The sequence below is a fragment of the Sapajus apella genome, unplaced genomic scaffold (assembly GCF_009761245.1).
Source record: "Sapajus apella isolate SASKATOON/1434 unplaced genomic scaffold, GSC_monkey_1.0 scaffold36, whole genome shotgun sequence".
Taxonomy (NCBI): domain Eukaryota; kingdom Metazoa; phylum Chordata; class Mammalia; order Primates; family Cebidae; genus Sapajus; species Sapajus apella.
In genome coordinates this window covers 4,672,282-4,698,908 of record NW_022436976.1, presented here as the reverse complement: position 1 = coordinate 4,698,908, position 26,627 = coordinate 4,672,282, and the positions used below count along the sequence as shown (strand labels likewise).

The window sequence follows — 26,627 nt, the reverse complement described above, 5'->3', positions numbered from 1 at the left end:
TATTAATCCTAAAATGTATTTGACTCTTTATAAGACAAAAAAAGGCTTACCATTTAAAAGCAGATTTAAAACAGTACCTTAGGACTTTATCATTTTATTCTTATTTTGTCTTAGTTATTAATAAGCGTGTTTTTTTGTAAATCATGTGACTATTTTTACCTTCCTAGGGCTTGCAAAGTTGGTGTTCATCATTTACCGGAGTCTGGGACAGTTCCTTAGTACAGAAAATGCAACCATTAAACTGGGAGCTGACTTTATTGGTCGTAATAGCACCATTGCAGTGAATTCTCACGTCATTTCAGTTTCAATCAATAAAGAGTCCAGCCGAGTATACCTGACTGATCCTGTGCTTTTCACCCTGCCACACATTGATGTAAGTTAATGTATGCTAATGAAGTAGTGGAAGGTTATAAAAGTAGAAGGAAAGGAAAGCAAAACTGAGGTGCTGGGGATGGGGAGAGAAATGGGGAGATGGGAGGGAGGAAAGACAAGACCATTTTCCATTTGAATTTTAAATGTTGGACAAAGTCAGAGACACAAGTTTATTTAAGTCTGTGAACATAAAATTAAATGAGCTTGGTTCAGTGATTATTAGAACTTAAGTGTATTCTTAATGAAAGCTAATTCAGTAATCAACAGGAAAATGTAAATGATTCTAATTTGTTTTCAAATGAAAATTAACCCTTACCTTAGCAGTAGGGCAACTGAGTTAATAAATTAACTCTTAGGACTCTGCCTTTGTGTGGCAAAATTTTTTTCATTAGTTTTACTGATCATATTTGACACAGCTGCTACCTAGTAGTGTGCTTAGGAAAAAAAAAAAAAAACAATTGAGGAGATGTGATTCCTCTGCTGTGCCTTAGAATGCAAGTTGATACTTCAGTACTTACACTGTATTGGAAGATTGTCTACAGAATGTTTGGCTGTTGTGATAAGTAGAGTGAATAAATGCCCACAGATAAAGTGGATCTCCAAATTGGCAAAGAAAAATAAATTTGTGTGGTTACGGTACTCATATCTGCTTCAGTTGTTGACTCTTAAGAGCTTTGAGGTACTAACAATAGGATTCACATCGTCACTAATGTATCTCTTAAAACTAACCAAAAATAGACCCAAAATAGAACATGGATTTTTAAAACATTTGGTCCTTATATAATTTTCTCAGACAAATTTATGGCTCTCATGTTATCAGAAAGGAAAAAAAAATGATTCTAATGTACCATCGGCATGTAAAATCATAAAATGGAAATTGAAATTGTGTAAAATGGGTCTTGGTAATTTAGAGTACACTTTATAGAGTGTTTCGGACTATAAAGCTCCTTTTAAGCTAGGTATCTACCTTGTATAACACAGTCCACAATTTTGCTGATGAAAACTTTATAGTCTGAAACATGCAAAGTTTAATCTAAATTACCTTTTATGCATTTTAAACAATTGCTGCTGCCATCTTAAGAGTATAAAATCCTAATTTTACCTTGTCATTTTATTTCCCAGCCTGACAATTATTTCAATGCAAACTGCTCCTTCTGGAACTACTCAGAGAGAACTATGATGGGATATTGGTCTACCCAGGGCTGCAAGCTGGTCGACACTAATAAAACTCGGACAACATGTGCATGCAGCCACCTAACCAATTTTGCAATTCTCATGGCCCACAGGGAAATTGCAGTAAGTATTTGCGCTTCTAATTAGTAGCAGAGAAAACCTCAGAGATTCAAAATAGCTTGTATAATAGTCCTGTTCTTTGGGTGCTTATCGTAACTGAAAAGCAAACAAAGTAATGTTGATTTCTAATTGTTTCTCTACTGTCCATAAATTTTAAGAAGTCTTTGCACTGTTATTGTTACTTCTCAAAATCATGTGCTATAACTTTATAGACTTGTAAGTTTTCCTTCTTGTGGCAGGTGTTGGGTAGAGGCAATAGAAGATTTCAATAATGAGCAGCAATAGGTTGTACAAAAAGAAGGCTCTAGAGTTTAGCATGCCCTTCCCATCTTGAATGTTTGAGTCTAATTTGACAACTTCTGCTTTTAAGTTTCCTAACCACTTTGCACACTATGCAAAGCTGCATCTTTTGAAAAGTCAAAATGGCTCCTGGAATATGTCTCAATATTGTTTCTTGTGATTAAGAGAATAAGGACCAGAAGACAAAAGTATCTTAAGAAGTGTAGCATTTCGGTCTCAGATATGTTGTATATTCAACTCTCAATATGTAAACATACAAAAACCCAAGGAGAAAATAAAAATTTAAAACTTGGTTTATGTGTTAGCTTGGAAAAAATCATTAAAATGTCAGTCATTTTTAATCATGAATGAGCATTCTTTATTCTGTCATGTAAATAGTCTCCATGTGTTTATATAGTTAATTCAGTTATATTTTGAAATCAGGCTCTTGTATTGTTTTCTAGGTAAAATCTTCCTCTCATGTAGATAATTTTTTAAATATAAAAGGCAATAATGTTGAACGCTATTATATGATCAAAATTTCTTTTTACTATTGAGCCCTTTTTGAACACATATGAATAGTATTCTTCAAAGAGGTCAGCAGTAAACGATTAGCTGTACATGTGAAAGCAGTCTTCTAGTTGATGTAATGCAGGAATACTAATGTTCCTCATATCTTTTCATTTTCAGTATAAAGATGGAGTTCATGAATTACTTCTTACAGTGATCACCTGGGTGGGAATTGTCATTTCCCTCGTTTGTCTGGCTATCTGCATCTTCACCTTCTGCTTTTTCCGTGGCCTGCAGAGCGACCGAAATACTATTCACAAGAACCTTTGCATCAACCTTTTCATTGCTGAATTTATTTTCCTAATAGGCATTGATAAGACAAAATATGCGGTAAGCACCAATTGAATTAATTGACCTTAGATCTCTGAAAATTATTTTAAGAGGTGTGAGTCGACATATGATACTGATATTAATGTTTGACCTTGTAACTTGATATAATTGATATGGCAATATTGAAAGACAATTAGTGGTAAATTAAAAGACTGCCCAATTATTAAGTAATATTATTATGAATTAATTCCTTTTGTATATTAAAATATACTCAAATTTTTCTGGGATTTTATTAAGACATGTAATAGAAGAATTCTGGGGATACAGAAATATAAAGATCCTATTTTAAAAATTCTTATTTTGCTTACGTAGTCATTCTGACCAATGATCCTTTCTTTGTATTCAGAGCAATTTATTCATCATCATGAGGGCTTAATGTCAGAAACAGAATTTAATTAGTTAATGCTTCACCCTATATTCATCTGCACTTGGATAATTTAAGAATGCTCCAGATATGACAGGAAAATAATCCTAGGTAATTAGAGCCAGGATTTTGTCATTAAAGCAAAATTTTTAAATTCCGTTATAGAAAAAAATAGAAATAATATATTTGCAAACACCACTCCTAAAGACTTGTGAATTAAATTATCTACAAATAGAATATTCAGATTTCATAACAGATAACTCACAAAAAGAAGTTATGAAGCTTTCTTATTTGATATTTAATTTCACTAAAAATATTATAGTAAGATTCTACCTTGATAAAATCTAGCACACTTGGCATTATACTCTGTGAACATGATAGTCTTCAAATTAGGCAAGGTTTTTATTAGCTTGTTTCCATTTATGAAAAAAAAATATTTTGAGGAAGCATTAGTATACTCTGAATAATGTATTTTTTAAAATCATAGTGATTTCTCTTTGTATTTTATAGTTTTGGAGTGGACTGTTTTTACTCATGAGTTTTCTGTTTTTTGTTCTTTTTCCTCTGTAGATTGCATGCCCAATATTTGCAGGACTTCTGCACTTTTTCTTTTTGGCGGCTTTTGCTTGGATGTGCCTAGAAGGTGTGCAGCTCTATCTAATGTTAGTTGAAGTTTTTGAAAGTGAATATTCAAGGAAAAAATATTACTATGTTGCTGGTTACTTGTTTCCCGCCACAGTGGTTGGAGTTTCGGCTGCTATTGACTATAAGAGCTATGGAACAGAAAAAGCGTAAGTAATTGCAAGCGACCTGAGTGTTTTTCAAGTGAATAATTTTTTAAAGCCTGTTAGCTGTCAGTGAGGGTCCCTGACAGATTAAAATAGCATCTGAAAGCTTTATTGGTAAGAGAATGGGCATACTGTGCACAAATTACAATCAAGTCTTTTGTAATTTTCTGGGTTCAGAGGATTTGTACTCTGGTAAGGCAGATTCTAAATTATGAACTTTCTTTATAACACAAAAGATTGACCTGAAACAAATTGAAAAAGTAAATAACTTTTTGGCCTTAGAAAGATACTAAGTAAAAATCCTTCTGAACTTAAAGCATCTGACAGGTTTAACGACTCAGTGTTAAACTAATGCTTCATTAACTCTCTTTGTGCAGCCAACCTTCTAGCTAACTCTCATTCTGAGTTGTGACAGTAGCACATTCCATCCCATATGTTTTACTTTGATAATATTTTATCAGGCAGTTTGAAGGGATTAAAATAAGTCACTGTCTTTTGTTTATAAAAAATAGGTATTTACACAAAGTGACAGAAGGTAGACATAGTAATGTTTCTAAGGATTTTATTTGCTAGAGGCATGAATTTGCCTTCTAATTCTGTTTATTTTTTTCCTTTGATAAAATTAGTTATATAAAGATTCTTTGGACTAAAGAAAGCTTTCTGACTGTACAGATGATGAAAGACAAATAAAAGAAATTCATTGGGGATTCCATTTTATATGAAAAATAAACCACTAAGTAAAATCTGTCTTAATAAGTTTATGCATCATTTGCTCTAATACTATGTGAGTTTAGTGCTTTGATTTCCTTTACTAGTATTTATCCATTCCTAGTGGAGGTATTATATTTTTGCTACACTGTTTTGCAACAAACATAACATTGGAACCGTTTTGGGGGGGCTGTTATGTCCCATAGGGTTAAACACTTTAGCTCAGACAGATCTGAAAAGCAAATTTTGAAAATTATTTAAAATTAATTAATTAATAATTTGAAAATTATTAAAATGATGAGACAATTTGTAATATTGAGTTTCAAGTCTTTCTTAGGGAAGCGAGAGATCTTAAAGGATTTAGTGTTGGATAGTGTTTATTGTTTTCCCCATACAAGCATGATTTTGTATGCATTTATCAAATATAAAACCAGCAGCTCGAAGTAAATAAATTACTATCCTTTGTTAAGTGAACGCCAACTCAGAAGTATTACCGCTCTTGCACGTGATAAATGAATTTTCAATGGCAAATGTAGAGATAGTTTTGTTTTTTAGATTTTTAAAATCCTATTTTCCTTGTGATTTTGAGGTTCCATAGAAACTACTTTTCTTTTCATAATAGTTGCTGGCTTCATGTTGATAACTACTTTATATGGAGCTTCATTGGACCTGTTACATTCATTATTCTGGTAAGCAGATTCTGTTTTCCCTTGCTATTTAGCTTGCTGCTTTAGCAGTGCTATTTAAACAAAAAAATTTTGTTTTATTGTTTGTTTATCTGTCTGTGCATTCAAAGATTTACTTGCCTGTCTCACAGGATAATAGTGTATTTTATATATGAGCTTTTACTCTTGCTAATTAATATATCTGAAAATCTTTCCTCCAAAAAGTACTTTTTCTGATTTCTAATTTAATATGCTAAAATATCACTTTGTAATCTAAAAAATATACTTACATATAGGCCATGTTATAAATTAAGTGACTGTGTCAGGAAAGTGAAAGAACATTACCTTAATTTTCATTATCTCAGTTTCCACATAGTAATTTAATACTTTTAAATGAATATCCACATCCTCAATTATTTTTAGGGTATAAAAAGTTGTTTAAGCTTGCACTAACAAATGACTGTTAAATCAGCATAAGACGTAAGATACCAAATGAAAATATTAATTTAAGAAATAGTTTTTTTTTTTTTTGAGACGGAGTTTCGCTCTTATTACCCAGGCTGGAGTACAATGGTGCAATCTCGGCTCACCGCAACCTCCGCCTCCTGGGTTCAGGCAATTCTCCTGCCTCAATCTCCTGAGTAGCTGGGACTATAGGCACGCACCAGCATGCCCAGCTAATGTGTTTTGTATTTTTAGTAGAGACGGGGTTTCACCATGTTGACCAGGATGGTCTCGATCTCTTGACCTCATGATCCACCCGCCTCAGCCTCCCAAAGTGCTGGGATTACAGGCTTGAGCCACCGTGCCCGGCCAAGAAATAGTATTTTTAAATGAGTTTGATACAAGTTAAGGATAATGACATGAAGATATTTTTAAATGTCTTACATTACTTTTAGTCACATTTGAAATATAGTTGAAATAAAAGAGTGTAGCTACAGTATCTAGACTTTGGTATTTAAAACTTACACTCAGGGCTGGGCAGGGTGGCTTACACCTGTAATCCCAGTATTTTGGGAGGCTGAGGCAGGAGAATCACTTGAGCCTAGGAATTTGAGATCACTTGAGCCTGGGCAACATGGCAAGACCTCACCTCTACAAAAATATTTTAAATTAGTTGGCTGTGGAGGCACATGCCTGCAGTCACAGCTACTCGGGAGGCAGAGGCAGAAGGATATTTTGTTCCCGGGAACACAGAGCTGCAATGAGCTATGATTGCACCACTGCACCCCAGGAACAGAGTGAGACCCTGAATTTAAAAAAAAAAAAAACAAAAAAAAAAACCCTTTTGCTCAGTTCTAGCACTATGGTGATAGAAATGGACATTATAAACTCTGAAAAGGAAACATAAATGCATAAATACTACCTATCTTAAGGATTTTTTTCTTGTTTTTTTTCAAAAAAGTAACACAGATGATCTCCTCTGGATATTTTCATGGTTAAGTAGTGGTTCATAAAATTGAGAAAAACTTTTAGTCCTTAATTAAAACTACTTCAAGTGTATACATGTTTGTCATTAAAATTAATTATTTTACACAATTACTTATACAAAGTGAAATGGAAATTTGAGATGAATGCCTGTATGAATTAAACCAGTAAAACATTCTCAAGTCTTAGGAAAGCTGATTTCTCATCAGAATTACTGAATCTGATGATTGCCCAAGATTTTGTTCTTGGTGTTCATATGTGAACACAGCCTAAGCCTATCTAGAGTCTAGAGTTAAATGGCTGACATGAAAAGGCATGATCCTTAAAGACATAACCTTCCATTTTCCCCCAAGACCTTCATCAAACACATTTATATTTTGAAAATGTAAAGACTGCTTTAGGGATATTTGGCCTCTTAGGCTGTCACATGTTTACCTCTTTTATAACATAGTTTTACTTATTTGGTATCTGTGAAGATAAGTACTGACTTCAGATCATTAAAAAACATTTCACTTAGCAAAATAAATTAATGTTCAACCTACTCAGCTTTTAGTAAGAAAAAAGGGTAAACAACATTTTATTATACTGTTCATTTATAGCAGAGCACTTACTTTATAAGTCTTGTCATTATTATCCTCTGCCAAATCCTTCAGGTTGAGATGTGAGGGCCTTTTCAACAGTATTCTCAACTTAAAAACAAACAAAAACCCCGGTAGGTAGCAATCCCAGTACAGACCTTGTTGGAATTCTCCTGCAATTGATTTGCTCTCTAATTTTCCCAACAGAGAGAGATAGAGAGTGGTAAAGAAATATAAAACAGTGTCTTGCAAAAGAGTAACTTAAATTGAGATATGATATGATTATACAGTGTATGTGTGTGGAAAATATATTTATGTGCATCTCCCTTTGGTGATAATAAGGCATTTAAAAATCCATTCAGACACAAATCTTAATAATATAGATTACACTGAATAGTATCCTTTTAAGGAATATTCTCATAACAAAATTTACCTATTGCTATTCCTAGAAAGTATAGCTTTGCATTTTTAATTTTTCTGGATTGAAACTGTTTCACTTAGTTGAATTAAAGAGGTGTACATTCTAAATAATAATCTATGAAGAAAAATAATATGCTAAGGAAGATAAAACTTCCTACTTCTGCATTTCTATAGAATGTCTTGCCTACAGGCACTAGAGTTATTATATCTATGAGAAAAGTGCTGGTAAGTAATGAGCAGTGGGAAACCATTAGTATGCCTGAAATGGTTTAATGAAAGCTTGGATCATGACACGTCAGGAGCTGTTCTTATCATTTGGACAGCTCCATCTGCATCGTTAATAATTAATTCAGTTCAGTAAGAGTTCAGCTCACACACTCATTTAGAAGCCTTCTTCAGAGAACACCTCTCTGGCTGCTCGTCCCAGGGAGAAATAGGTTTCTGCTTGGCTAACAGCAAAGATCTGGAGATACAAGTATAGTTTTAGAGTTGCATTTGCCAGGTAGCAAAAGCTCCAGGGAGGACAAAAAGGGTCAGAACATGTGCAGTTCAGCTAGGTTACTTCAGAGTGATGTTTCTGTTCTTCTGTCTTATCATATCCATGTCAGCACTGCAAGCTGTGGAATGAATTTTAAGCTGTTAAGCTCAGACGGATGTGATTCAATTGAGCAGGTTGATGTCCATAAAACAAACTATGCACTCCTATAATCTGTGGTACCTTTTTCTTTTTTAAAACTCTTTTGTATTTTCATGTTCATCAATATGAGTGATGTTTAGCTGTGCCATATCATTAAGTAATGTTGAATTTTATCAGCAAATTATATTGGCTGATTATTATAAATAATAATTTGTGAAATTATTATTTGGGGATAGGTAAGAGTGATCTTTGTCAGTGGGAGAGGGAAAAAATGTCCCATTTTGATGACTTACCCCTTTTGGCTGAATAAGAAATTTTTTTTTTCTCAATTTGCTCTCACTCACAGAGATTTCTCTTAAGAGATAAGCATCTATTTAACTGTACACACACACCTGCACACACACACACACGCCCAGAGCTAAGCAAAAACCTGATTAATTCTTAAATGAGTTGTTTCATCTCCAAAATTAATTATTAGCATGGACATTTAGCCTGGTGGGATGTCATAGGTATGTACCACAGTCCTAATAGCCTATATTTACTAATAGTGGCATCTGTGTGGATAATTGAGTAACTGCATGTACTTACCAAGTTTAGACAAATGTTTGTGTATGCAGCTGTAATTCCACCATTTTCCTTCCTCACTGATGCATGGAGCCTTTCAACCTATGCCAAAATATTATGTTTAAACTTCATGGTATTTACAGTGAAAATAAAAACAGAGCGAGAGGGGCAAAGAGTGGCTGCATTGAAATTCAAGGGAGAAGAGCAGCATTTGGATGGTAGAGACATTGTTCTCTCCTTGCCTCTTTGCCTGCCTTCCATTGAGAAATAGGGAAAATACCATGTTTGATGGCTGTGATTTATTTTATTTTGTAAATGTACGTCAAAGGCAGAAAAACAAATTGGGCAAAAGTAAAAGTAAGGAGAAAGAAATCACTTATTTGAACCAGGCGGAAAAAAAAAGGCACAGAAGTATATGGCTAGAAAGAGCCATTTGTGTAATGAGAAAAATGCAAAGAAGAACGAAACTCAGATTTGCAGCCAGTAGTTTATTTGAAAGCTACCCTTTTTGTCTTAAAAAGACTATAGATTTTTATCAAACATTTGTTTATTTGCCTCTCTGCCTCTTGTTCTCATTTCCACAGTTGTATTTTAAGAAAACAAGAAAAAAGAGGAAAAAAGTTTTTGGAATATTTTCCCCTGCCAAATTATAATTATCAGAATGTATTGCCTCCTGAAAAAGATTACAGCAACAATATTTATTCTGTCAAACTAAAATTTAGCATTACATTTTTTAACATTGGAGAAAATAAGATAACTATAAAACCACATTTAAAAAAACGTATCTATGCTTCAGTATATGTTCTGTTTAATTCCAGAAAGTATTTTATTGTCATATATGTTGGTGGTAACATAAATTGTTGAGTATCTAAATGATATAAAAATTTTTGTATTTCCGTGATAAGACTAGTAAATAACATGTATGGGTGAAATTTTTCTTTATTGAGTTGGGAAAAAGAAAAATCTCATATTTAGCATTTTTTTGCCATCTTATGATTTATAATATGTCATGCTTTCTTTATTTCCTAATTACTGTGTCCTGAAATGATGGTATTTTGTCCTCTTCAACATACCATTGCCTCCTTATTTGTATGCCTTCAAGTCATGTTTTAGCACCTACATTCGTGTTGGGTTTGACTATAAATTTCTTGACATCTAGATAATAGTGTATTAGCTTAAAAGTTCTATTTTCAGTTTCTTCGAGTTGAGGAATTCAGACACTTGTAATTTGAGTGCAAAAATCCCTCAAAGTTACGATTATCTTTCCAATACTTCTAGTTGTCTTTAAAGAAACTCACTTTCAAGTCTTCTGAAACACTGTTTTAAATATGTTAGAAACAGCTTTTTAAAATTTCATTCGTATATTTGCACTTAGATTTATGAGCTTATGTGATAGTTAACTATGTAAAAGTATAAATGGCATAAACATATTTGGAAAAAACACAACTAACTGTTGTTATGCATGCAACTTGACTAGTGGGAGTAGACGCACGGGTGTTTTGGCCAGTTGCTGATTGTAGGGTGGTAGTGTTTTACAAAGGAAATTGAGAATTAGTTAATTCTGGAAAATCCATCAGACAGAAGTCATTTGATGAGCATACCTATTATGTAAATAGCATAAATAGGATTTCTTTGAGGCAGTATTTTATATGTCAGCTTATTAATCTTCATTCATCTGAGTGATTTTTAAGTTGGATTACTTTTTATAGAAATAGAGCCTTTTAAAGATAGACTTAGTATATCTTTGTTTTGTTACGAGACTTCTCATTTTTTCACCTAGAATAAATTGGTTAATTTTATATGGGAAGTCTGTGGGCTGTGGAGCCCAGACCACACTATATTGAATCCCAGCACTGACATTAAAGTAGCTAAGTAATTTTTGGCAGGATACATCTGAATTATTTGTAAAATGGTTATACAAGTGCTGACTGCTACCTCTGAATATAGGATTGTAGCTGCTTTTTCCTCTGTAGTTTTCTTTGTTTTCTGAACTTTCATTGTGAATGTATTATATGTGTAACTAGAAAGATACATTAAACACACATGTAATGTTGAAAACCTCAGTTAAGTGAGGGGAGCAAAAGAGGAAACATGCATTGAACAGTCTGTTTTTAAAGGATTAATTGAGATAAGTCTTCTAAGGCAAATTTAACTTGGTTAGTATTAACTAGGAAAAATGACTTTATCATACTTAAGCCTTAACTGTATTTTTATATTGGTAGATTTGTTTTAGTATGTCAGTTTTATTGGAAAGTTGTCCCTGATTTTTGCCATTGAGAAATATTTCTTCTGAGTTCACTTCCAAGATTTTATCATTTTCTACTCCTCTTCTTTTTTGCAATATAATACTTTACATGCCCACATTTTTCCACATTCACATTCTTTTGTTATAAACTTTATACATTGCAGTAGATACTGAATAACTTCATTTCCAGAATGTTTTAGTGCTATTTTTCTCCCAAGGAGATAATTAATTATGCTTGGAAAATGATGAACACCAAATTATGGTCCTATACACTTCAGGAAATTGTTTAAAAGAGGAGGGGAAAAGAAATCTTAGATTCAGAAGATTTGGGATAAAAGATAGTAAATTGTTCTTAACGGGCCATTCAAAAACAAAGGGAGAATTTTAATTCTGAATCTGCAAAGCACCCATCTTACCCTTAATAGTCAGTTTATTTGTTTACTTGGGTTTTGGTTTCTTGGTTTACTTTTAGGATATTTATAGAATTCTTGTTTTTAACCATTCTTGAATTTTACCAGTAAAAGCTAGTGTTTCATTAAAAAAAAAAAAAAGCAAAAAAAAAACCCTCTTGATTTTCCTTAAAAATTAAGAGATAACACTTTACCATGATTCTTTAAAAACCCAATCAGATATTTACTGCACTACCAGAAGGATCTATCTAATTTCTCAAAGGCAGAAATTGCACCTTATTCATCCACATAAAAATAAGCACATCCTTGTGTGGAACAAGATCGAGAAATATTTGTTGAATGAAATTCATCATATTGTAACATCTCCTAAAATTCAAGCATTTATTTATATTCTGACCAACTAGAATGTTACAAAAATAAATCCAGATGTTTCTACAATTGTGTTTACTTTTTCTCTAGATAAGGACTTTAAGAAATTATTTTTAAATTTTTTTTAAATAAATAACCGCTTTAGTCTTTAAGTAATTAGCATCAAAGGATAGAATGTTATCTGCCGACACTTGCAAAATTTTGCTCATTGACTTCATTTTATCTCATAAGAGGGAGTTCTACATCTAAGAGAAATCATAGGGCACAGTAGACAAAATGACTTGATACACAGCCTACATTAAGGCTTTCCTTAGCTCCGCTCCTAAACTTAACATTAGGAAGAACTTGGACATTTTTATTTATTACCCTATATCACTCTTCCAAATTATAGTGAAAGATCAATAAAATAGCATTATCATTTGATCATTTGATAATCGCGATTTGGTAAAAATGATCATGTTACTGTAACACGGTTATGCTGATTATCTGCATTAAGGAATTAAATTCATCCATACCTATAATAGGTGAAATGCACCCTTTCTGAATATACTATTTCTCGTATTCTCTTAAGTCATGTAAAGCTCACAAAATAATGGATTTTTTTCCTTTTAAAAAGTAATCTAAAAATAAAATGTCAAAAATCTAGGAACAAGGTAGCTTAGTTCTATTTTTAGAGCATAAAAATGGAACTGCCTCCGAAGTCTTCTTCCAACATTCTGCCAGGTGTCTAGAAACAAATGCAAATTACTAACCTTTGTCTCTCAGTCATAACACAACTCCTTTTCCTCTGAGCAAGCTCACATTGACCTCTTGGAATCCACTCACTTTCCTTCTCTGTCAGATTCCATCTTCCTCATTTTGATTTTGTTTGCACCTAGATAATTTGCATAGCTGAATGCTTAGAAGGACTCAAAACAGCCTTTCGTCAGAATTTGTCTACTTCCTTACAATGCAGAGACATAGGAAAAAAAAGAACTGATGGCTTTTAACAGTTAAATGGCAAAACATACTTATATAAACTCTATCTTACTTTATATAACAAACATTTATCATATGTTAGTTCATTTGATCCTCACAATTCCTTATGAATAGATGGTGCAGATGCCATTATCCTCATTTATTCTGTCATAATCAAGAGGTAGACTCACAACCAAGACTTACGGCTCCAAACACAGCAGTTTTTCTCTTGTATATTGTGTGATGTAAATGCCCCTTCTAAGGAATTCACTTCATTGTTTCCATCAGATGGCTTTTAGGCCCTGGAGTACATCAAGCTAAAGAAACTAATTTAGGTTTTCTAATTTATTTAATCATTACCACATAATACTGACTTAATGAGATTGTAATTTGATGTCAAATGATCTATCAAAAAATCGATCATACATGGTTTTGTTGAATAATGATCATTCATTGTTCAACTCTTTGTTCATTGTGGTCTTATTCTTTGTTACAACAGCTAAATATTATCTTCCTGGTGATCACGTTGTGCAAAATGGTGAAGCATTCAAACACTTTGAAACCAGATTCCAGCAGGTTGGAAAATATTAAGTAAGTATTTTGTGTTTCAATTTTAATACTTGACAAACTAAGTAAAATATATTCTCCACAGGGAACACAAGGATTTCCACCTCTGTCAACTGTAGACGTTATTCAGAATGAAGTTTTATTGCCCTCAATTTGAATCTCATTGTTACTACATCACTGACACTGGTCAAAAATTAGATAATAATTACTGTCCTGATCTAGAGCCAATAAATTGTTTCAGTGGCTTTGTGGAAATTCCATATCGCTGTAGCAGTTTCATTTGAATTTAAAATGCAGTTCAAAATGATTTTCCTATTTGCATGGCTGATATGATTATATTAAGTTTGTTTTGTTAAATGACTTTTTGCTTTAAGGATTCTGAGCAGTTTCCACTCCTAATCCTGTTTTCCTAAGAGAATTTACTCTATTACTGTTGTTAACTTGAAGATTATCTGTTGTTTTCATGCTAATTAAACAAATATTTACTTTACCTTAATGTTGAATAAAAGCTGCAATATTCTATCAATGGAGAAAATGCTATCTAATTAACAAAAAATGATAGCTGTTGTTCATTAAATCATGGAAACATTTTCAGTTATTTTAAAAATATGTGAGCCTTTTAAGTTAGAATTTGAGAAGGTATTATTCAAGTTGGTTATAATGTCATTGTAAAAAATACTATTTTTAATGTCAAAAATGGCAGATCTATAGTAAGGGTAAATTGTTTTAAAAATTAGATTCTTTAGATAGGTTAGTACCAGCTTCATTGCATGTTGCATGGTAAGAGAGAGAGCTAATCTTTAGCATCTCTCTCTTTTCTTCCTTTTCCTCTTTCTGTCTTCTCATCTACACCAGTAATTACCGTGTTTGTGATGGCTACTATAATACGGACTTACCTGGGTAAGGCAGAACCCTACATTAACAAATTTATGGCATGATTTATATTTTTTACAAATCCGTCAATATCATGAATTGCCCTTAATTTTTATTATTATTTTGAAATATCTGATTTGCTATAGTATTTTTAAACTATATAATATGCTTTTATTTTTTAATTGCTTGCCTCTGCATTTTGACTTTCTTAATTTTGACTAATTTATAAAATATATAAATGCTTTCTTATTACTTTCTATTTTAATTCTGTCTAATAATTTTGTTTCTCTTTTCTGCTTATAATGCTTTCTAGCTATGAAGATAATAAGCCATTTATCAAGTAAGATCATTAGTTAGACATGGAATGCACTGACGTTAAATCCTTCTCATTCCGTCCTATTTTCTACAGTTCTTTTCTTCTTAAGCTATTCATGATGAAATCTCTACAAAATTATTTTATTTTGAAGTTGTTCTCATGTTTTTGTCCCATTTCAGCTAGGCTTCTTCATGCTTTAGTTATAAAACCTTAGGTTCACCTAAGACTAGTTTATTAGAATCTGAAGTTTAGGTGTTAAGTGATTATCTGCCATTTAACCTTTCTGTATGTGTCACATTATTCAGTGTCATGTGAGTACACCAGAGGAATAAAAATACAGGAGTAAATTAATTAAGCACTCCTTAATTTCTTTTATCAAAATGCACATAAAATACAAAGTCATAGGGGATATATTACACCTTGTATTTTAATATAGTTTTGATACTTTGTTTATTCTGGAATAAGAAAAGGTCATACCTGCTGTTGCTGTTTTCACTGGAGGCTGCAGTACTAAATGCTATTGTTCTTTCTTAATCAGTGAAAGGTTAAAGCCAAAATGCTGTTGAATTTGAATGTGAACATAGAGAAAGTCAACTGCTACTACTGATATGTTAACATTTAAGCGTGATGCATGTTTTTTGCTCATTGAACCTGTTAAAAAAGTTCACTTTATTTTTCCAGGTCTTGGGTGCTTGGCGCTTTTGCTCTTCTGTGTCTTCTTGGCCTCACCTGGTCATTTGGGTTGCTTTTTATTAATGAGGAGACTATTGTGATGGCATATCTCTTCACCATATTTAATGCTTTCCAGGGAGTGTTCATTTTCATCTTTCACTGTGCTCTCCAAAAGAAAGTAAGTAATTGAAGATACCTAGGGGCTCAGATTACTCGTTCTTTGATTTGAATATAATTGGTGTAATAAAGAAGGTTTTAATTTACAGCTGCCATGTTGTTAAAGAGCATCATATTTTTAATTATAAGTTAGTACCTGTCTAAAAATTTAGGCTTCATCTATAAAATAATACCAGTCATTTCTGGATCTCAGTATGGGAATGTTATAAACTAGATACTTAGGTTAAGATTTCTTCCTTGCTTGTAGTGTCTATAAAATGCTAGGTAGAAAGGGTATATGAGGTAAATAAACTCATTCTTTGATTACTAAAGGCAGTGCCGTGGTCCACAGTGAAATTGAGTATAAGGATAAATGTTAATTTTTAAAGCATCAGACACACAAAATATTAATATTACCTTTTGAGTAATTTTAAAGGATCTAAAAATCAGTAATTTAGTGCCCTACATCTTACTTACTATTTTGCCCTGGTTTTATGTTAAGTGGAGTCAGCAAAAATGATTCAAAACTTACAGATGAAAAGCTTAAACTGTAGCAAGAAGATGTAAACCTAAGGGAATTGCTTAGGGTCTATTTAAGATTTCCATACCTTTCACTAGGTATCATCCTCTCTCTGCCTACATATCTAATGTAGTCATTTTATTCTGTTATTAGTAGTTGGTCACTAAATTGAACAGAGAAATAGAATTGTAAAAGTGAAAACTATTATGTTTTCAGTCCTGACAAGATGATAGTGTTGCTACTTCCATCAGTTTTGAATAAGCTATAATTTTGAGATAATGACAGTGGAATGTGCAATACTGACAGATAATGTACATTCACAGCAATATAGGCATTAGGCAAAAACCAATACTGGAAGGTATTATTTGGATAAAATACCGTTTTGATTGCCATTGTTTTGGTTATACAGCGTTTCATAGCAGTTAACAGCCATTAAATGTGTTGAGATTTTTTGTGAGGTATGATGTGTTATTTAATAACAAGGAACTTTAACTTTCTAAACATTGCACAGGGGTAACCTCATAACTACTTTGGCTTTTATATATTTCCTACATAAATGAACATTTTGTATACAGGCATATTATTGTATATTCATAATTTTTGTGCTGTTGTGCCAAACATCTTTGACACAAAGCATAGACATAGCAGAAAAGGAGTGAGGTAGTCATTATTCCCTCATATAGTTATGTGTATTAGATGGACTAGGAGCGTCTTTGCTTTTTAGATTAACAATTACATTTTAAAAGCATCATGTTATACTTCAAAAGAAGTATAACTTAGTTTGGATATATCCAGTTGGGTACGCCAGGATGAGCGTTAAGAATATGATATAAAATGGTTAAGTTAAAATCATGGTTTTTACTGCTTGAATGAGCATATTTAGGGCAAGAAAACGCTTTCAAGGCTCAACCACATTGTTACTTGTTCTAATAGGTATAATTAAATAAAGCTAAAAAGATGAAAATTCAAGTGCACTTAAATGTAAAAGGTCATCTAGTGATTTTAATTTTCTAATTTTGCAAAGAATAAGTGTCAAAGTCCTGGTCTTTATGGGCAGTTACTGCATATAGACCTCTGAGTTGAGGGAAATCCTTTGACGGTTTTTGTTACCTATTAGAAAAAAATGTTTTCGGCCGGGCGCGGAGGCTCACGCCTGTAATCCCAGCACTTTGGGAGGCCAAGGCAGGTGGATCACGAGGTCAAGAGATCGAGACCATCCTGGTCAACATGGTGAAACCCTGTCTCTACTAAAACTACAAAAAATTAGCTAGGCATGGTGGCGTGTGCCTGTAATCCCAGCTGCTCAGGAGGCTGAGGCAGGAGAATTGCCTGAACCCAGGAGGCGGAGGTTGCGGTGAGCCGAGATCGCGCCATTGCACTCCAGCCTGGGTAACGAGTGAAACTCCGTCTCAAAAAAAAAAAAAAAAGAGTTTTCTTATTCAGTTTCTTCTTGTCTGTCTTGTAATTTCACAGTCTGGCTCTATTCCACCAGAAAACGTGTATATTCCAGTATAGCTACTACAGTTCGGCAACCTCTCCTTCTTTTCTTAATTCTGTACCACTGCTTTAGATGGGGCCCTATTATTTAGCAGTTGTTCGGACTTCACTTTTTTAAGTTTAGTTGAAACTGTTTTAGACCCAACAACTTTCTGTTGTATTCATATATTCAAGCTTCAGGGGAAAAGAGAAATTACATGGGTAACTCATTAATGTGAATGGAAATTGCATAAATAGTTCCCTTGTGTGCTAATGAAGTGAATAGACCTCTTAGACTCTCTACAGTAAATGTTAAAGCTAGACACATCAGAAAATGAAGAAAACATTCCATCCTAATTAGTGGCAAATGTATCAAGGTACTTGTTTTCTTTATTCTTGTGCCAAAGTAGTCTTGTCATTATAAAGACCCACAGAACTATACAATCCAGCAAAAGAGGTTTCTATATTGACCTACCTAAAAGGACATGAAGCATATAAAACTTAAATGACTGAATTACAGAGTAGTCAAATGGAATTAAGCAAGGAAAATACTACATTTTGTGTGTCTTTTAGCGTAAAATAAAAACTTTGAGTTACTATGTGTATAAGAGAATAAAACTATAAATATATTATTATTCAATAATAGGACATAAAGTATTTCTACATGTTATATCACATTTTAAAGATTCTACTAGCCAATCTAGTGGCCAGAGATACTTTCCTGATTAGTATTTCAGTAATTTTAATTGAACTTGATTTTGCAAGTTCAGTTTATTTTCTCCATGGGTAAGTCTTAGTGGAACTCTTCTTGGTTGTCTTCACTGTTCATTTAATTAGGGAGAAGCAAGTATGTTCATATTAATCCCTTGGTTCTGTGATTATTCAATGCAGGTTCGAAAAGAATATGGCAAGTGCTTCAGACACTCATACTGCTGTGGAGGCCTCCCAACTGAGAGTCCCCACAGTTCAGTGAAGGCATCAACCACCAGAACCAGTGCTCGGTATTCCTCTGGCACACAGGTAACAAAGAGTTTGACAGCATCTTTAATTAACCTTGTTTATAGAAAGCCTACTGAGACATGTTCTGTTCAGATGCACTAATTGTCTCCTCATTATAATGATCTAGATAGCAAATACTTGCATTTTTAGTATTTTGTTTTTAATGTCTATTTCTTCGGTGTTTCTTTTTCTGTGAATGTCCTTTTTTGTGGAGAGTTAAGAAGTATATCATAATCATTTTATAGCCTAAGGCCATACAGCAATGGTGGCAGCAGGCACTCAATAAAGATATATTGAATAATCAGTCATCTCCACTTTTTAAAAAAGACAATAAAGTAACATGTTTTTAAGAGTGGAAGATTAAATACTACCCCTTAGTTGCTTAATAAATAAACAGTAGTCATTGTTAGTTTTAGACCAGAAACAACACACATTCTTTTAAAGGCCACTAAATAATCCTACATAGGTTGTTTAAGGTAAATCTTTGTGTGCCTTTAATAAGGTAAGCTTGGGGAAGCTAACAAAACATATTTGTCTTGCTGTTTTGTATTAATAGAGTCGTATAAGAAGAATGTGGAATGACACTGTGAGAAAACAGTCTGAATCTTCTTTTATCTCAGGTGACATCAATAGCACTTCAACACTTAATCAAGGTCAGTTATCGGGAAAATTTGAGTTATTACCATTTATTAAAGTACATGTAAATTCCTTTTACTCAATAATGTAAAGCAAAAAATATAATTTTAAATTGCGTTAACAGGATGCGGCTCCAAGGTAATTATTGAAAATATACCTTGCCACAGATCAGAAATATTATCCTAGGGAGTACAGATTTATCCTTTCTGAACAGACATTTATGAAAATTTTTTTCATAAAACATTAATAAAATTAGAATAATTACTGTTCGCATAAAATAGTACCATGGAAATTAAGTTTTTTAACCTTTCTTTCAAAAAGTGAAAAATAAATGCTAAAAACATTGGTAGTAAATCTTCATAAACAAAATAAAAATAAATGAAATCTTATAAAGTAATTTTTTCTATATTATTTGATGTGTCTACAGTGGCAGCTTTGAATTTATCAGATAAATCAATGTAGTTCTTAAAATATGCTGGGAAATGAAGTAATTTAAAAAAGAGTATGCACACACATGTATTCTTGAATAAAAGCTTAGTACATTCCAATTTAGTATGAAAAATTATATGGTATTGTATACATCCTTGGAAAGGTAATTTATCATGGTATTTTCAGTTTGATAAGTACTGATTTGTAATACAAGTTAGAATTTATTACAAGGAAATATAACGACATTTTTAAACTGTTGACGTTGTTCTAGTGAGATTCTCATTTAAAATGAAAAATGAGTATGTGAGGTAGCAATACTAACCTGATTTTTAAGATACATTTATCCAAATTACATTAGCTATGCAAAACATAGCAAGTATTTAAAAGTTTGTAATTTGTCTGTTAGAATGAAAGAAATGGGCATTTCTTCTGTTGCATTGGTATTTTACTTTATTCTGTTGGCTATCAAAAAGTAAATGCATTATTCAATGATTCATTTTTGAAACCTGGCAAATAAGATTACATAATGAAAATTCTTGTTAGATAGAATTTGTGAATGGTCTAATAATTCATTGTACAGTCTTTATTTTCTCAGCATGTGTGCTTTTGCATTTACTAAGAGCAGCTTTTCGCAGTCTGTCATACTTTCTACCTGTTTGTGAAAGTTGTTTTTCCTTCTGCTTGTATCAAAGCTGGTATTAACACAGATGTTTTCATGAGGGATAATCCCACACCTGTAAATTCTGAAAGTTTGAGAGTCCCTCTTCTGGGCCTCAGTGGTTACGTTTTTAATATTAAGCAGTAACATCTTGAAACATAATGTTGATCTCTATGCATTTAATTGCCATTTTTGTTTAACAGTGCTTTTGTATAAATTAGTAAATGTCATCCTCAGCAGGTGTTTACTTGGGGGATTTAGAAAGCACCTGTGAATTGCTGAAATTTAACTTCCCTCTCCCTTCTCTCCTTCAAATTAGTAGTTCAAATACAGTCAGAATCAGCAGATTTTCCATTGCCAGCTTGTCCACTACCCTTGATGAATATAAAGAAAAATACTTTACTACGACTGTAACACTAAAATAAGAGACTGATGTACTTTTGTCTGTTTTGTTTTTTTTGTTTGTTTGTTTGTTTTTTTTTACTTTAGGAATGACTGGCAATTACCTACTAACAAACCCTCTTCTTCGACCCCACGGCACTAACAACCCCTATAACACATTGCTCGCTGAAACAGTTGTATGTAATGCCCCTTCAGCTCCTGTATTTAACTCACCAGGTGTGCTTTACTTACAAATAAAACTACTTTCTTTGCTGCTAAACAGAGATATGATCTTTGCCCTGTTTCTAAAATATTCAAGTTGTCATTTATTTATTATTACATTCTTAATTTCTCAGTTAAAAAAATTATGGTATTGCCTATGCCAGGCTTCTAAAACTGCACTATATTATAGTAAAATCTCAGTCATGATAGTATTTACAATAATTATCCATGTTTTTAACACAGGTGGCATAAATCTTAATATATTATTACAGGACTGACATCACATGGTCTGAGAGCCCATCTTCAAGATTTATATCATTTAGAGGTATCCTATCTATATAATATACTGTTCAGTTAATTCTAAAGCTTGCTGACAAAATTTGCTTCTGGAATGAATTAGCTAATGAAGATAATTTGGATGCCCAGCTATAGAAAACCACATTCAGCTTACCAATATATCCAAACTATAGTATAGTGCAGCTTTATGGTAGTTTTCTTTTTTCTTAAGAAAAATTTCAGAATAAAGTTAATATTAGTCAGCTCATATCTATAGTTTTTAATTGGGGGAGGGGGAAAAATTCTCACTAACCCATCCTATATTACTATGTTGTTTAATAGCTTATTTTTCTTTTAAATGAAAGCATATATGTATATATATATTTAATATTAACGGAATTTTCAAGATTTTGGTAAAGTTTTTACATAATTACTGCTAGCATATAATCTTTATTTGTTATTAATATTTGCCGCTAAATTAAACACAGAGCTTCGTTTCCATTTTTTTCTTAAAATTCTTTTTTAATGTAACTGCAGCTTCTCTTTTCATTCTCTTGTTTTCTTTTCACTTTCCTTATGCTTTCCTCTAGCAACCTACAGAGAGACAAGTATGGGAGTAAAACTTAACTTTGCCTATCAAATGTAAATTTTTTCAGCATGATTTTTAACGGGCACAATTAAAACTTAACTAGCAGTCATGAAGTAGACTCAGCGGGCAAGTGGTTCACAATTTGCAACTAAAATATTACCAAATTCGAACAGTACATCCATCTGTACTGCCTTTTGTCAGTAATAGAGGTCTGTAGCAAATGCTGTCCATGCTTAAGTATATGCAATGCTGAAATAATTTGCTCTGTAAAGCCTGAAGTACTGTCAACCAAAATGCTTAATAATTGACTTATCATTTCTGCATTCCCACAGTAATCTTGCTACAGGCTGTGGAAAATCTTCAAGTGAATTACCTGAACTTGGGCAGAAAAAGATACCTCTTCAAAACCAGTCAAAGATGTCTTAAATCTGCAGTATATCATAGAAAAGACCTTTTGGATTATATCCAGTTTACAGTGTTATATTTACCAAGCAATGATAAAAGAAAATTTTTGAAAACAGTGAACCTCTGCAGAGGAAACAAATGTTAGCAATTGAGCCATGTGCCACTCAGATCTTTAAGTGCCAACTTTTTTTTAGTAATCTTATAAAGATTAAAGCAGATGCATGGATTTATGAAGCTAGAGAAATGTATCGACCAACTTAAAGGAAGCCTTACAAATAACTCACAATATCATTTTGTTGCACATGGAACATGATACAAATTTGTCAATTTTTCTGGAAGTTGGGACAGTCTTTGAAACAATAGAAATAACAAATATAATCTTCCCTCATTTTCTCATTTTTCTGCTAATGATAATTTGCCCAACAATTATCAGATATTTATGAAGTTTGTGTCGGGCAATACAGAGTTTTTTTCTGAAGGAAACTGCGTTTTCTAGGATATCTGCAGCTTTAAGAGTGGAGTGAGCACTAAAATGGGAAATTTCATATTTTTTTCCAAGAATTAAATTTTTTCCTAAACTCCTCCAAGCCTTGCATACAATGCAGCAGCCTCACAGTGGTCAGTTTCATTTCAATAACATCATTTCATTCTTTTTTTTTTTTTACAGACCTATCTGTAGACTGTGATTTTTTTTTTTTTTTTCCCTCTAGGATTTTGAGAATGAATAACCTAACTTGGCATGGTGCAGACCATTTAATTTTCTCTTGACTTTTTTTTTTTTTTTCATTTGCTTGAGAAGCACTGTGATGTCTTAGTTTACATGTTTATGTGTCTGTAGAAAATACAACTCTGATTCAAATAGAGCATGTTACCATGTTTTTTTTCCCCTCCTAAACCTCTTTTCATGTCTTCAGCAGACTTATCCAGTCTTTCATTCCTTTAGAAATAAAAATATATTAGCCAAGGCTGACACCCTTCTCCCATTCCATAGTTAATATTTATTCTTGGTTTAATTTCTGTGACCCATACTTAAGAAATCTCTAACATTTCTGCGTTTGACCTCCATGGCCATGGTGTCTGTGGGCCAATCTTGTACAGTGGACTCTGCTGGTTCATTCGGTGCTGTCACTGTGACTGATGCAGACTGCAGGGCTGCAGGCAAACTTTGACAACTAGAAGCCTGGGGCCATTGCTATTAGAGAGATTATTAGTACTAAAAACTCAAAATAATAAATATTAAATGAAAAATAAAAGGCTGCTATTGCTGGTAATCTAATTTGTTGAACCCTTGCTCTGACTAAGTTGCTGAGAAGCTTAGAAATTCTTCATCATGTTACAATAAATCATTTTACTTTCTTTTATATATCAGCTACTCTTAGGCCAGATAGCCTGAGCAGACAGACATGATGTGAGTGTCCAAAGTGAGTCATTCCACCTGCTGTCTATCGTGATGTTGGATGGTGCTTGTGGGCCCCTGGTCCAGTCAGTATGAGAGATGGCTGTCTTTGTTAACATGACTTCTTTGTATCTGTCCATGTTTTCATTCTTTTTTTCACCTCATCTCCAGAAAAAGGAAATGTTAGAATGTTGTTTAAAAAGTTGCTTGCCAGTTATGTGGATTTATGTTGTACATTTGCCTTTCAGTTTTGTTATTGTGACTTATTCCTTTTTAATTTAGTGTTGTTTAGGACAAATTCTGTTAATTTTATTTTATAAACCATAGTCTTGTACTTTAAAATGTAAATGTCACTAATGAATTGCTTTGCATTAACTATGCAAGGGCATGGAGTGAAGTCTTCTTTGTGTCAGAGATTTGACCAAAATCAATTAATAACTACTGTCTCCCGAAATTGATAAAGTATTACTCTGTATGCCATTTTCCCTCCCTGGAAAACAGTATTATTTTTAACACTTTTTCCTGTTATCTAAGGGGTTGCAACTGTTTACAGTTGGGAATGCAGGAAAGCCTGGCACTTTTCAAGTGTTAGCTTTCAAATACAACTTTGTCCTGAACGACATTAAAAAGTTTTGTACAAAAGAAGTAGAGTTTCTTTGGAAAGGAATGGAGACAGTAACGATAACTCCCCCTCTTCTGTTTCAGGACATTCACTGAACAATGCCAGGGATACAAGTGCCATGGATACTCTACCGCTAAATGGTAATTTTAACAACAGCTACTCGCTGCGCAAGGGTGACTATAGTGACAGCGTGCAAGTTGTGGACTGTGGACTAAATCTGAATGATACTGCTTTTGAGAAAATGATCATTTCAGAATTAGTGCACAACAACTTACGGGGCAGCAGCAAGACTCACAACCTTGAGCTCACGCTACCAGTCAAACCTGTGATTGGAGGTAGCAGCAGTGAAGATGATGCTATTGTGGCAGATGCTTCATCTTTAATGCACAGCGACAACCCAGGGCTGGAGCTCCATCACAAAGAACTGGAGGCGCCGCTTATTCCTCAGCGGACTCACTCCCTTCTGTACCAACCCCAGAAGAAAGTGAAGTCCGAGGGAACTGACAGCTACGTCTCCCAGCTGACAGCAGAGGCTGAAGATCACCTACAGTCCCCCAACAGAGACTCTCTTTATACAAGCATGCCGAATCTCAGAGACTCTCCCTATCCAGAGAGCAGCCCTGACATGGAAGAAGACCTCTCTCCCTCCAGGAGGAGTGAGAATGAGGACATTTACTATAAAAGCATGCCAAATCTTGGAGCTGGCCATCAGCTTCAGATGTGCTACCAGATCAGCAGGGGCAATAGTGATGGTTATATAATCCCCATTAACAAAGAAGGGTGTATTCCAGAAGGAGATGTTAGAGAAGGACAAATGCAGCTGGTTACAAGTCTTTAATCATACAGCTAAGGAATTCCCAGGGCCACATGCAAGTGTTAATAAATACATACATAAAGACTCCATTGGCCTGACGCAGCTCCCTCAAACTTTGCTTGAAGAGATGACTCTGTTGACCTGTGGTTCTCCAGTGTAAAAAAGATGACTGAACCTTGCAGTTCTGTGAATTTTTATAAAACATACAAAAACTTTGTATATACACAGAGTATACTAAAATGAATTATTTGTTACAAAGAAAAGAGATGCCAACCAGGTATTTTAAGATTCTGCTGCTGTTTAGAGAAATTGTGAAAGAAGCAAAACTTTTCAGCCATTTTACTGCAGCAGTCTGTGAACTAAATTTGTAAATATGGCTGCACCATTTTTGTAGGCCTGCATTGTATTATATACAAGACGTAGGCTTTAAAATCCTGTGGGACAAATTTACTGTACCTTACTATTCCTGACAAGACTTGGAAAAGCAGGAGAGATATTCTGCATCAGTTTGCAGTTCACTGCAAATCTTTTACATTAAGGCAAAGATTGAAAACATGCTTAACCACTAGCAATCAAGCCACAGGCCTTATTTCATATGTTTCCTCAACTGTACAATGAACTATTCTCATGAAAAATGGCTAAAGAAATTATATTTTGTTCTATTGCTAGGGTAAAATAAATACATTTGTGTCCAACTGAAATATAATTGTCATTAAAATAATTTTAAAGAGTGAAGAAAATATTGTGAAAAGCTCTTGGTTGCACATGTTATGAAATGTTTTTTCTTTGTCATGGTAAGTTCTACCCATTTTCACTTCTTTTCCACTGTATACAGTGTTCTGCTTTGACAAGTTAGTCTTTATTACTTACATTTAAATTTCTTATTGCCAAAAGAACGTGTTTTATGGGGAGGGAAAAAAAAACTCTTTTTTGAAGCCAGTTATGCCATGCCTTGCACAAAAGTGGTGAAATCTAGGAAAGATTGTGTGTCACTCCTCTGTTTATTCTTGAACAGAGAGCAAAGAGGGCACTGGGCACTTCTCACAAACTTTCTAGTGAACAAAAGGTGCCTATTCTTTTTTTAAAAAAAAAAAAAAACATAAATATTACCCTTCCATATTCCTTCTGCCTATATTTAGTAATTAATTTATTTTATGATAAAATTCTAATGAAATGTAAATTGTTTCAGCAAAATTCTGCTTTTCTTTTCATCCCTTTGTGTAAACCTGTTAATAATGAGCCCATCACTAATATCCAGTGTAAAGTTTAACACGGTTTAACAGTAAATAAATGTGAATTTTTTCAAGTAGTCAACATGTGAACTCTTATGTATGATGCATAATTGGCTTTAACACATTGGCCTTTTCCCACCCCTTCCCACCTTGGTTTAGGTAACTTCATGCCAAAACCCATGGATATATGAAAGAAAACAATTAAGTTGTCTGTTTGTTCTTTATGCTCAAAAGGATACATGTCTTCTAATTACCTACTACATAATGCACAAAATCTGTTGGATAAGTTTTAAGAGGGAGATATTCTGAAAGCCTTTTTGTTTGTTGCAGTGTACCAGGACTAAAAAGTGAAGGGTTTGAAGTTCACCCATCAAGTCTTGACATCGTAAAAAGTTAATTTTTTGAACTGAT

At 33.3% G+C, this 26,627-nt stretch overlaps 1 protein-coding gene across 50 annotated transcripts in view; it reads left to right on the top strand.

The window, feature by feature from the left end:
* ADGRL2 (adhesion G protein-coupled receptor L2) overlaps window positions 1-26,293 on the top strand; it is a 416,407-nt gene extending 390,114 nt beyond the window's left edge. For 9 of the 50 annotated variants that reach the window (XM_032296453.1, XM_032296455.1, XM_032296458.1 and 6 more), the window contains 13 exons: window positions 168-373; window positions 1,495-1,668; window positions 2,635-2,844; window positions 3,779-3,999; window positions 5,327-5,393; window positions 13,477-13,568; window positions 14,400-14,444; window positions 15,415-15,583; window positions 18,449-18,577; window positions 19,113-19,209; window positions 20,769-20,897; window positions 21,749-21,766; window positions 24,254-26,293. In XM_032296453.1, coding sequence (XP_032152344.1) covers window positions 168-373; window positions 1,495-1,668; window positions 2,635-2,844; window positions 3,779-3,999; window positions 5,327-5,393; window positions 13,477-13,568; window positions 14,400-14,444; window positions 15,415-15,583; window positions 18,449-18,577; window positions 19,113-19,209; window positions 20,769-20,897; window positions 21,749-21,766; window positions 24,254-25,008 — 2,312 coding nt within the window. In that variant the 3' untranslated portion in view covers window positions 25,009-26,293. Of the gene's footprint in view, window positions 1-167; window positions 374-1,494; window positions 1,669-2,634; window positions 2,845-3,778; window positions 4,000-5,326; window positions 5,394-13,476; window positions 13,569-14,399; window positions 14,445-14,730; window positions 15,388-15,414; window positions 15,588-18,448; window positions 18,578-19,112; window positions 19,210-20,768; window positions 20,898-21,125; window positions 21,208-21,748; window positions 21,801-23,521; window positions 23,574-24,253 lie in introns of those variants that run through there. The other 41 variants (XM_032296472.1, XM_032296475.1, XM_032296471.1 and 38 more) reach the window with 22 other exon arrangements.
* Window positions 26,294-26,627: the final 334 nt, after the last annotated feature.